The sequence below is a fragment of the Gigantopelta aegis genome, chromosome 10 (genome assembly GCF_016097555.1).
Source record: "Gigantopelta aegis isolate Gae_Host chromosome 10, Gae_host_genome, whole genome shotgun sequence".
NCBI lineage: Eukaryota > Metazoa > Mollusca > Gastropoda > Neomphalida > Peltospiridae > Gigantopelta > Gigantopelta aegis.
Window position 1 is genome coordinate 25,145,099 of NC_054708.1, and position 11,709 is coordinate 25,156,807.

Sequence of the window (11,709 nt, forward strand, 5' to 3'; positions counted from 1 at the left end):
CCTAACAAATAACATACAAATAAAACAATATATGAAATAAAATTAAACTAAAAATGTTCCAAATATGTGATTTTAGTTTTATTTTTAATGTCAAATGATTTATGTTAAAAGGCTATACACCCCCACACTCACCCCCGAAACTTTGGGACTTTTTGTATGTGATACACAACATTCATTCGAATGCATTGCACAACAAAAACTTTCTGTTGCAATTTTCTTGAGGTTGTGTCAAATTGTTCCATAAAATGACTGGACTAATATGTTCAGACAGTAGGTCTAACCAGTCATTCCCTATTTATGCATTATGTGTAGTTTTAACTAAACTAAATAAGTTGTGCTGTTTGTAATTGTAAGAAGTTTTACCAATTTTTTGCGAATTTCCGATGTAGCACAGTCCACAAATGTCTTGTATCATACGTTATACATCGATACCTTCGACAAATTCGAAAAAAATGACCACCAAAACTTATCAAATGTATTTAAAATATGATGTCATAAACATTTTTTGTTTAATTCAGACAAATCGCACACAAAAAACCTACAATTTTATATGTACGAAATGTGAACAATACACAGTATGTACGTATGTACCTATGATTTAGAGTTAAATGAAGCCTGTAAAATCCTTCCAATCGTAACACAAATAAAAGCATTGAACTATTATAATATTTATGAAATGAATATTTATTCCAACTACTTTGGTTCCAAATATGTGAATTTAGTTTTATTTGTAATGTCAAATGATTTATGTTGCAAAGGTCTATCACAAATATTAAAGCAGTACAGTTATTAAATTCAGCTGATATGAACACTGATTAAGTACGATGATTAGTTTTTTCAATAGTTTAAGTTGTTCGCTGTATGTAAACCAACGATACGTCTAAAGCATACACTGTTCCATATAGCGGCCATTTTGGCCAGATTCCGTTAAGGTTTCCGTAAGAACATCCAGTATTATACCACCATCCTCCCCCGTCCGCAGCAGCACATCCATTGACGTCTTGATCATACGTGTAGAACTGGTGACCTTTGACATCCGTGATGGAAGATGAACCACCAAAACTATCACAGTTATAGAATCCGTTACCCCAAGTGTTTGTATAGTTCAGACGATACTTGTTAGCAGCGATGTTCATTACGAAATCGTAATAGATAATTATCCATTTCATTTGGCTACTGATTATAGTGTCTGAAAGAAAATAATGTAAGAGTCGAATTACAAATCGTATTAATCTTGGAATTAAAAATCGTACTAATCTTTAGTCCAGTCCATTTATGAAATAACCCACAACAAAATGCCACAGAAATGATTTCTTCTCCATTCATCTCAGAAAGGCCTACAAAGAAACATATAAAAAGTCCTCCTGAATACAAGTAGTGGAACAGTGCCTAATTTGCATAAATCCAATATAGCCACCACAATTTAGTCATTATGCACATGTTACCAAAATTCCAATTTTAATTAAACTAATTTACCGGTTTATATATGCTAATATATGTAATTTGAAATATTAATAAAAACCAAAGCATTCTGGGAATACTGCTAAAACAATACGTTCCCTACTGGGCCCAACAACGTTTTATATCTCCTAAGTTTAAGGGTCATAAATGGGTATATCGCCGTAAAATTCAAACTTGTTCCTGAACAGTATATGATAAATATATACACAAAATTTCAGCTCGATATCCTGATGCATTCTAAAAAAACATGCCCGAAAAACAAATATTTGAATTTACTAACTTCAAGTGCCATAAATCTGCCAAAAATGGGTAAATCGCCATGAATTAATCTGTTGCTATTTTAACAATATTTGACCAATGGGCCTACAATTTTCATAGAATGTGGCAAATATCCAATATAGTAATGAGTGTGAAATATTAAAATTACAGTCCAAATACTTTGTTACACCATTTCATTATTTATTTTTTTATTATTATTATCATTGTTCGTCGTTAAAGTAAATATTTCCTTCTATTATTATTATTATTATTATTATTATTGGGGGGGGGGGGGGGGGCAGTCCCGATACTTTTAAAATAGTTCTATATATTCCGTAGGGTTATCAGTGTTAGTGTGTGTGTGTGTGTGTGTGTGTGTGTGTGTGTGTGTGTGTGTGTGTACATATGCATATCAGGTTCACTTTTTTGTTTCAAAACATAAAACCTATAAAATTAAAAGTATACATTATTCTCATCCGTTGACTTGTTAAATCAAAGTGATTGTTTTACTAAAAGGTAGGCGGAAGTATATCATAACGTGTGAAGCCAGCAGAGCTTCCCCCAATCTCAGGGACTGTCATGTCAATAGCGAACGCGGTTAACTGAAATTTCAGTAGTGGATTACGTACGGTGACCGCATGAATCCAGAGGACTGGGAATGGTACGAATAAGTTGAAATAAGTACAGGTCTGTCAATCTTAACAGACACGGACAGCCTCAAAGGAACTACCAGAGGCTTACGTGTAATTGCAAAATGAGGTGTCGATTATGCTTGGATAATAATTATTCCAAGATGCATTAAAAAACATTATTGTCCATAAATTAATTTGATTAAACTGTATTTATCAACTCAGTGGAGATAAAATTGTTAAGTTCAATGTAATACGAAATTCAAGTGGTTTTATGTTTACAAACATACATTTAATCTAAACTGACTATAATATACAGAGAGGAAGTATTCTACGAATGTATATCACTTTTGGTTATTTATCTAAAATTTAAATATATGGTGTAATACCTTCCATTATGTCACAGAACTTAAATGTGCACAATATTAAAAGATTGAAAATTCAGAGAAAAATATTGTTAAAAGTGTTAAAATCGGTTTATTGTGACAGCCATTAGATTTTTTTTCCAAACGTTTTTATACTGCAAGCTATTTCTTTTTTCCTTTTTTTTAACATTTTATATTACATATATTAGCATATTTAAACATTGAAATTGGTTTGGTTAGAGATGAAAATTGATAAAAACTGCGTAATGACTAATGTTGTGGCGGCCATATTGGATTTATGTAATTAGGCACTATTCCACTACTTGAATTTAGGAGGTCTTTTTATATGTTTCTTTGCAGGTCCTTCTGAGGTGAATGCTGAAAAAATAAATTATGTTGCAATTTGTTGTGGGTTGACCAACGTTTTCCCATAAATTGACTGGACTATTGGAAAAAGATGGAACGATAAACTAAACTATTAACTGGTGTGCTATCTTATGCTGCCTGCACCAAGCGAAAAATGTATGATTATTACATACCAAGCTCGTACTGTATACATGTATCATTCTTTATTATACGAACGTATGCTATGTTCATATAATAATGTAATAATTAATATATAATGTTCAAACAAATAATAAAACAGTAATGTGCAAGACGTTTACAAAACATCAAATTAAATGTCATATGTGAACGTTGAGGTGACATAAAACGAACTGAATGAATGAATGTGTATGACGATCGACATTAATACAAAAGTTCTAAAATTAAAGCACTAAAACAATTAAATGTTACTGAAACAATTTCTAACTGCTGACATTACTATCACATTAATAGGTCACGACCGCTTCGGGTGCATGCTATAACTGTTACGACCGGTGTAAAAGAAACGCAGAAAAAAACATTGAGGATTTGGCAGCCTTCCCTCATAGTGTGATAGATAAGTGTACGAGTCTCTTAAGATTATTGTGGGTTCAAATCTCTATGTCAAAAATGGGTCACTCCCCCAGAGTGTGTGTGTGTGGGGGGGGGGGGGGGGGCAATGGACACGTTCGGGCAAAATGAGATGGCCTGTAGGCTAATCTTACTTACAATAATTCAGGCCCGTACGCAGGGGGGTGCGACGGGTGTGTACGCACCCCCCCCCCCCCAAATTACTAAAGGTCCACTTTTCTCTATTAAATTTAAATAACGTTACGTAATCGTTGTTGTTTTGAGGGGTTATTATCACTTTAAATTTGACTCATTGCAACGTTCAGCCCACATAATGTTTGCGGCACATATAGCGTTTACGACTCGCCACCACTTATATCAAGGGAAATTACTCTGTATATCAATGGGAAGGCTTCAATTTAGTAAGACGTGAAAATTACTGTGGCGTGAAAAAGATGGCGTCCTCCAACACGAAATGTAAATTCTCTTTGTATTTACTATATTATTTGTTTATTACATTACAGTTGCACTGTAAAAAAAAATATATTTTCATTTCATACTGTTGGGGGTAATAATATGGTCGGAGGTACATTATTATGTGGTATTTATATCGTTAGTGGCTACTTTGTCTAGGTTGTCCAAACGTTAAATCATATTGGAGATATGGTACCGTCATACGTTTTCGAACGACATACGTTTTCGGACACCTTTGTTTGTTCATGCTTTTTAATGTGTAAAATGAAGAAATGACGTCAAAAATCGTCCCAATTTGACAGAAATAATCTGTGTACGGAATGAGGGAAAATTCTGCGTGTAAAAATGTCTTGCTTCAGTAAGGCAATTAAATTCATGATGGATAGCGCAATTTGCCATTGATAACGTTTTGCATAAATAGTAAAAATACCATCATGTCACAAAATCTTTAATACAACATTGCATGGTTACCACCTGCATTTGAGGTGCCGTCTGCTCTGTTTACAACTAAATAAATATGACAATTATACTAAGTCCTCCCAGCTTGAATACCTCAACCAATTTGATTTTAGATATTGATTCTTCAATATCCAATATTACATAAGTATAATTGACGTATTGATGAAATAAATACTTAATAAATTTGTGATACTATGACCAGTGGAGGATTATAATGGGGGCAAATGGTTCATATGCCCTTGGCATGACATTATCACTGTCCCAAAATGTTGAGGGATACAATTTCGTCAGTAAAACATTGTATATGCAGTTTGCTTTGTTTGTTATATAACACCTAGATATCTTAATAAAGCCCAAAATAGTATTTGCCCATGATCTCGAAAGTATATTGCGTTTACTCAACCATTAAGTTTGCAGTCTATGGTCAAAAGAAAATACCAAACCCAATGAGGAATTTTTAGTAAGCAAATAAATTTGATTCCAGCACCGGTTAACAATGTGAATGTGTTGAGAAGGCGAAATTTTGATATTTCCTAGTTTTTAAAGTTACTATATTTGGAATATTTTTTAATATTAAAGCATTTAGAATAGAATATCCTAATCGCTTTCCTGCATTAAAGTAACGCTCTTCGTAGAGGGTACACAGCGCTCGCGTATTTAGGTCAAAATTCAAATACTTATCGTGACGTTGTTTCTCGAATTAGGTGCCCGCTATTTTGTCAGCCATAAAGCCAAATAACGTAATGATATTTAACGCGAATAGCTAGCGTAGTTGAATAAATGCGATATTTAGAATGTCGCAGTAAGAAACAACAGCAGGATCGTCTATTCTAAATGCTTAGTTTTAAAGGCATACTGTCACGGATTTAAGGACCTTATTTCTCTAAAAATGGATAATAAATTAAAAATTACATTAATTGTTGGAAACCAAATCTAGCTATTGCATCACCTTAACTGAACCATGATGCAGTAAAATTCATGTCAACCCTCTTGGCAATTTTATTTTTTTAATTATGGACCATTGCTATAATTCAATTATTTTTACAAAATATCATTAATAAATGGAGTATGGTGGTTATTAAGATGACAAATTATTTTTGTTCAGGTAATACTTTGTTAGACCATTAAATAGGTCAGTGGTCTGTGACAATATGCCTTTAAAAATATTCCAGATATAGTAACTTTAATATGTACACATACTAAAAACTAACTATCTTTAACTGGCGTAATAGTTTATTCTCATTATTATTATTTACCTTATTTTGTCAGAAATTATCACGAAATAGAATCTTTACTTATTGCGATTTAGTCTGAAAGAAATTTGAGTCTTAGCCCACGGCCGTTGTTGGTCCCATCACGAGCAATTCGCACCCACCCATTAAAAATCCTGCGTACGGGCCTGCAATATTAGTTGTAAAGCCATGTAAAAATGCAGACTGTTTTGTTTGGAATCCTATATAGCGTCTTGGTAGTAATGCTAATATAAATATACGTTGTTCCAGACTCGGACATTTTCATTTCATTCGGGCAATAAAAATCAGCCCCCCCCCCCCCCCCACCCCTTCTCCCAAAAAGGGAGCCTGGATGCCTATTGTGATCAAAACTGTCAGGTGTAAAAGTGTCATGAGTAGTTAGTCTATTTACAAGTATCTTTGTAAATTGAGTGTGCATATTATTGACAGTATGATAATTGTTTAGGGGTTACTGTTTTGTTTTAGTCGGTGTAGTAGCCCATTGAGCTGCTAAAACTAACTCTTAGTCATTGATAGTTCTATTAATTGATAAACCCTAATGAAAACCATTTAACATAAAAAAAATGTATCGATGGTATGGTTGGTTGGGACTAAGATATCATAGAGCCCAGAGTCTGATATGTCATATGTTAGACCAAATTAATTTTTGAAAATGAGCAAAATTGACAAAGCAGGCACAAGTTCAGTAAGTTATGCAGGGGGAGGTCTAGACTGTGGCAAATAGAAATTTGCTTTCAAGAGGGGTGTTTAGACCACGCCACCCCACCACACACCCTATGTACACGCGCCTGCAACATTATTGACAAAAAGGCACAAACTTAAAATTATATAATAACAAGATAATTTATATAACGCAAATATCACATTTTTATAGTTAAATTATTATTATTATTATTATTATTATTATTATCAAATACCAGTACATAATGTCTAACAGATAATTGTGTTGGTATATCATATGGGCAAGTTATACTTATTTGTGAGTACTAATACATGCTTCGAATTTTGGAAAATGTTTTTGAGTTACTTTTAAATATTTAAATATTTATTAGTTGGAACAACACGCAATGAATAAAGACTTTGGTTCTGCTCATGTAATAAGGTCAACAAAATGTGTACAAACTCTTGCAAATGATATAAATGGAAATATTGGAATAAATAGAAAATATTTAAATAAAGAGAAGCGCCAGTATTCTAAGTTAATTAAATAAACCAGAAAGGAAACTGTTTTTCGTTTTGTTTACATTTATGATTTAATTTTTATGTGTACGACTGGACTTAAATTTTGATTGTCCAGGAATGCAAGTCCGGCCCGGACTTGATATCCTGGCAGTCAGACCAGCATTCATAAGGAACGTGAGTCCTAGGACTTGCATTCCTAGGTATATTAGACCTAGCACCTGCATTCATAGGAGATTAAGTTCGGGCAGACAACTGTTCCTACGGACATGCATTCTGTTTACACCGGTTTTCAAGTAAATGAAGTGAATGAACCAACATACCCAAAATCATCGCGTAGGGTCTTGATCTGGTCAGCGCCGATATCTTGTCATTGCCCAGCCAGAAACAGCCATTCTGGATGTCCCCGAACCCTTGTCTGTATTCTGACCATGAGCGGTTGAAGGACAAGCTGTGACAAGACGGGACGTCGTCTCGCATATGAATCAGGGTTTCACCTTTGTAGCAGCGCACTAGAAATGGTGGTCCAGTCCAAGCCGATGGCTTGATGTGCAGAAGTCCTTCCGTCGTACCATCATAATATTTGTAATCCTTGCAGTCTGTTAATATAAATCTGGCATTTTACCACCAAGATAAGATCTCTCATAATGCAATAATGTCATATCGTCATCGGCAGTGGGTCAGTAAGCGGGGGTGGGGTGGGGGTGGGGGTGAGGGGTTGTAGATGAAGGACAGTTCAGATTGCGTTAAATTACCCAGTTGTCTCGGCATTTAGTTTTCTGTCAGGTGTTTCCATTGTACCATCTCAGTTTCAAGACTCGGTTTAATCTATCACTGTAAAAACATCTGTTACTATAAAACAATATATTATTATAAAACAAAATTGCATACTGATATAACACATCGATAACATGGCAATAATTCCTAAAATAACTGGGGTGGGAGGTAGTAAAACATATATATATCTAGGGTATTCTGTAGATAGATTGCCTAAAAATAACTGGACACTTGTTACCTAAAGCCCGTAGTTAACTATGGGTCCTACCGACTAAGATGGCGAACTCATGAACTTGACAGTAGTGTAGACGCATTCTCCGTCTGATTTCAGGCCGCCATAACTTCTAGAACTCTCACAACTGATGCACAAAATAAAGTGTATCCCCATTCTGTTTCAACCAGTATCCAAAAACTGATCTATCAAAGGCTGTGGTATGTGCTGCTGTCTGGGGAAAGTTCATATAAAAGATTCCTTGCGACTAATGGATAAAATGTAGCTGGTTTCCTCTGAAAACTACATGTTAAAATTACCAAATGTTTGACACCCAATAGCCGACGATTAATTTTTGTGCTCTAGTTGTGTCGTTAAACAAAACAAACAAGTTTATTACCTGTCATATATTGAGTACAGTCGGCGTTAGTCGCTCCATTGGGGCACATACATCCTCCGCCTGTGAGGTTGATGCATGCAACCGTAGCTGTAGACCCAGGCGTCGTGGTTGTCGGTGTAGTGGCTGTTGTAGTCGACGTGCTTGTGGTTGTCTGTGTTGTCGTAGTTATAGGCCCAGGCGTCGTGGTTGTCGGTGTAGTGGCTGTTGTAGTCGACGTGCTTGTGATTGTCGGTGTTGTCGTAGTCGTCACTGTTGTAGTGGTTGTTGTTGTTGCATTTGTATGTGTCGTACTTGGAGGTGGCGCCTGGAAATTAAAAGTTAACAGTCAAATAAGTATCGGGAAGGGACCCTGCGGGATACGAAACCTGTGTATTAAAGTTGAAGTTTGTTTTGTTTAACGACACCACTAGAACACATTGATTTATTAATCATCATTTGGTCGTTGTGAGACGTACGCATTACAGAAAAAAGCTTAGATATTGTATATGCACTTTCTCACAAACAGGGCAGCACTACGGCCTTCAGTTAAAATACCAATCGCGGGGCACTAGCTGGAATGGGAAAACAATCTTTCGACTACAAAACCCCAGGCGTTTATTCTCCCTTCTCGTTGCAATCAGTTCTCTTCGACGTTTATATGAAAGTCGTATTTACATTGTCCTGTTTGTTAAAAAAAACACACACAAAAAAAAACCCCACCCCTAGCGGATCTACTGTACCAATTCTGTTTCCAATCAGTGCTCTGCGACTTTTATATCAAAGCCGGTTGTACAGAATCCTATTTGTTCGAAAACTCCCTTATCCTATATACTGTGCCAATTTTCGTTCCTTCCAATGCTCTACAACTTTTGTACCAAAGACGAGTGTACAATATCCTGTTTGTTCGAAAACACTCATTGCTGCCGAGTAGCCTATCTGCTAGAAAATAGTTTCATCTCTGACTTGTTGGGTTTTGTTTTTGTTGTTGTTGTTGTTTTTTTGGGGGGGGGGGGGGGGGGGGGGGGGGGGGGGAGGTTGTTTGTTTTTTGTGTTGTTGTTGTTGGTTTTTTGTTGTTTTTGTTTGGGGGGGGTAACACTAAATGTTGCAACTGCATTATATAGCAGATCGCTATCAGCCTGGCTATATATATATATATAAAGAGACGATCTTTAAACGAAAATATAATTCCTTTCCTTGTATAGCCTCGTTTTCCTTTAATATATTTTCTATCAAAAGATGTATTCATACACATTAATATATTGGACTTTTCTGGGGAATATTCAATTTTGTAACACCTTACCGTTTTCTCATTTGAAACGTAGAATGAACACGAAGAAACATCAGAGAGGTTGGTAGCAGCAGCAGCACTGGAATGGATGAACTGGAAACATTTGGACGGTGATGACTTACAGAAGACGAACCCATCACAACCACCATTCCGTTGACAGAACGTAGAACATTGCAGCAAGCTGATGACGTCGTTGCCTTCTGCAAGATTCACGTGCAGACCAGCGTGGTCTTGTTTCTGAAATTTACCTAAATGCATGGAACTGTGCATGTTGGAGATGTATCCATTAACATAACTTATAGCTCGACTCAGAACCAATAACCAAATAACTGTGGTTTTATGATAAGCAACCATAGTCATTCTTATAAAATAATATGTGCTTGAACTTTCTCTGCGCGTCTGGTATGTTTTGAAGCACAGACTTGAGAATCTGTCCTTTTCATAGAGTCAATTTGTATTTATTCCAATAACGTTTGTTTTTTAAGGTATCCTTGGATAAATTTACTAACACTTTATTCTTTCTTTTGAGTAAATCAATTCTGTTAGTCAATGTATTTCTAAAATCTAAAACAAATTGAGTATGGTCTACTTAAGCCATACAACATACCCTTGACAACAGTGTAAATATTGTCATGGACAAATAGGAACATGCTTTAAAATCGTTTGTCCTCTGAAGCACTGAAATGCTATCTTAAAAGCAATCACAGATAATGTATAGATGTAAGCTAGCATCCGGGACATCTCCAAATACAGACACTAGGCAACGGAATTAAATAACAGTCTTCAAACTGGTGATAACCAACAGTGTTTTGACTTTAGGTCTACATTCTGCTATTATTTCTAATACAATACGACCATCGGGTGTAAAGAATTAGAATACAAAAGACAATATTTATATTCTTGTCAAGGACAATGTACTTCATCATCAGCAGCAGCAGCACCGGCAGTAGCGACAATGGTGGCATCATCATAAAAAAAAAAACAATAGTAGCAGTAATAGTAGTAGTGGTAGTGATGGTGGTATACGCCGTTGTCGTAGTAGTGGTTGTGTTGGTGGTTGTAGTTGTAGTTGTAGTAGTAGTAGTAGTGGTAGTAATAGTAATAGTACTACTATTACTACCACTACTACTAACAGTAGTAGTGGTAGTAAGTAGTAGTAGTAGTAGTAGTAGTAGTAGTAGCATCAGTAGTTGTTGTAATAGTACTATGTAACTAAAACTATTATCCTGTTCAATTATTTAGACCCATAGTTTTTAGCAAATGTTACGTTTATTTCCTATTCGATATTTGTTTTCTTTGCATTTACATGAAAACAAACCCAAACCCCGACAGGTTTTATATACAAATCATCATATAAAATGCACGAAGTTGACTTAATTCCACTTTTTAAAAATCTCTGTGTCTTTTGAATGCACGTTATTTCTCCTATAAATAACTACGGTCATTTGCATATCAAAACATTGGGATCTGAGGCTACGTGAAGGCCATTATAGCTTGTTTCACTAAATCAAGGTTATTATTGTTTTGCAGTGTGTAACAGCATTGTCTAATCTTTCCGTAAACAAACAGAACATGTAACCCTTTCTTGTAGGTGCATTATATTTAATAAATTTAGCTAATGTATTATGTATTTTTATTTTATTATATCAATTATATATTAGCATACCATACCTAACCTAACACAACTGAGGTGTAGCACAGTAATAAACACAAATCACCTCACACACCGCAGGAATGTGCTTTCCAAATTTATAAATAAATTTAATGCAGGGCCGGACCCAGAAGACCGGGGTGGGGGGGGGGGGGGGGATAAAATGTCAAAGGCCACCAACATCAAATAATAATAAAAATGTTATTTAATTTGCCTCTAAATTGGGAACTCATACGTGTATATATATATATATATATAGTATTTAGGGTGGTGCTAGGGGCTGGGGTTTGGGGGTTGGGGGTTGCATTTGTAATGCGAAAAACCAAAGGGCTATTGTTCGGACTCGTATGGGTTCAACCACTTTTTCATCCCGCAGACACAGCCCTGAATG

General features: G+C 35.5%; 1 protein-coding gene across 1 annotated transcript; it reads right to left on the reverse strand.

Annotated features, from left to right (window-relative positions):
- Nucleotides 1-692: 692 nt before the first annotated feature.
- LOC121383046 (fibrinogen beta chain-like) lies at nucleotides 693-9,805 on the reverse strand. The gene is made up of 4 exons (XM_041512804.1): nucleotides 9,680-9,805; nucleotides 8,400-8,703; nucleotides 7,335-7,610; nucleotides 693-1,189 (listed from the first exon to the last, which is right to left on the reverse strand). Exons 2-4 carry the CDS (start codon nucleotides 8,446-8,448, stop codon nucleotides 846-848), a joined length of 669 nt encoding a protein of 222 aa, XP_041368738.1. The 5' UTR covers nucleotides 8,449-8,703; nucleotides 9,680-9,805; the 3' UTR covers nucleotides 693-845.
- Nucleotides 9,806-11,709: the final 1,904 nt, after the last annotated feature.

Excerpts from the sequence above, each read along its gene's own strand:
- LOC121383046 (XM_041512804.1), bottom strand. The coding sequence starts at position 8,448 with ATGTGCCCCAATGGAGCGACTAACGCCGACTGTACTCAATATATGACA. Across the intron at positions 7,611-8,399 it reads CTGTACTCAATATATGACAG|ACTGCAAGGATTACAAATAT; the intron begins GTAATAAACTTG and ends TTATATTAACAG. Across the intron at positions 1,190-7,334 it reads ACCCTACGCGATGATTTTGG|ACACTATAATCAGTAGCCAA; the intron begins GTATGTTGGTTC and ends ATTTTCTTTCAG.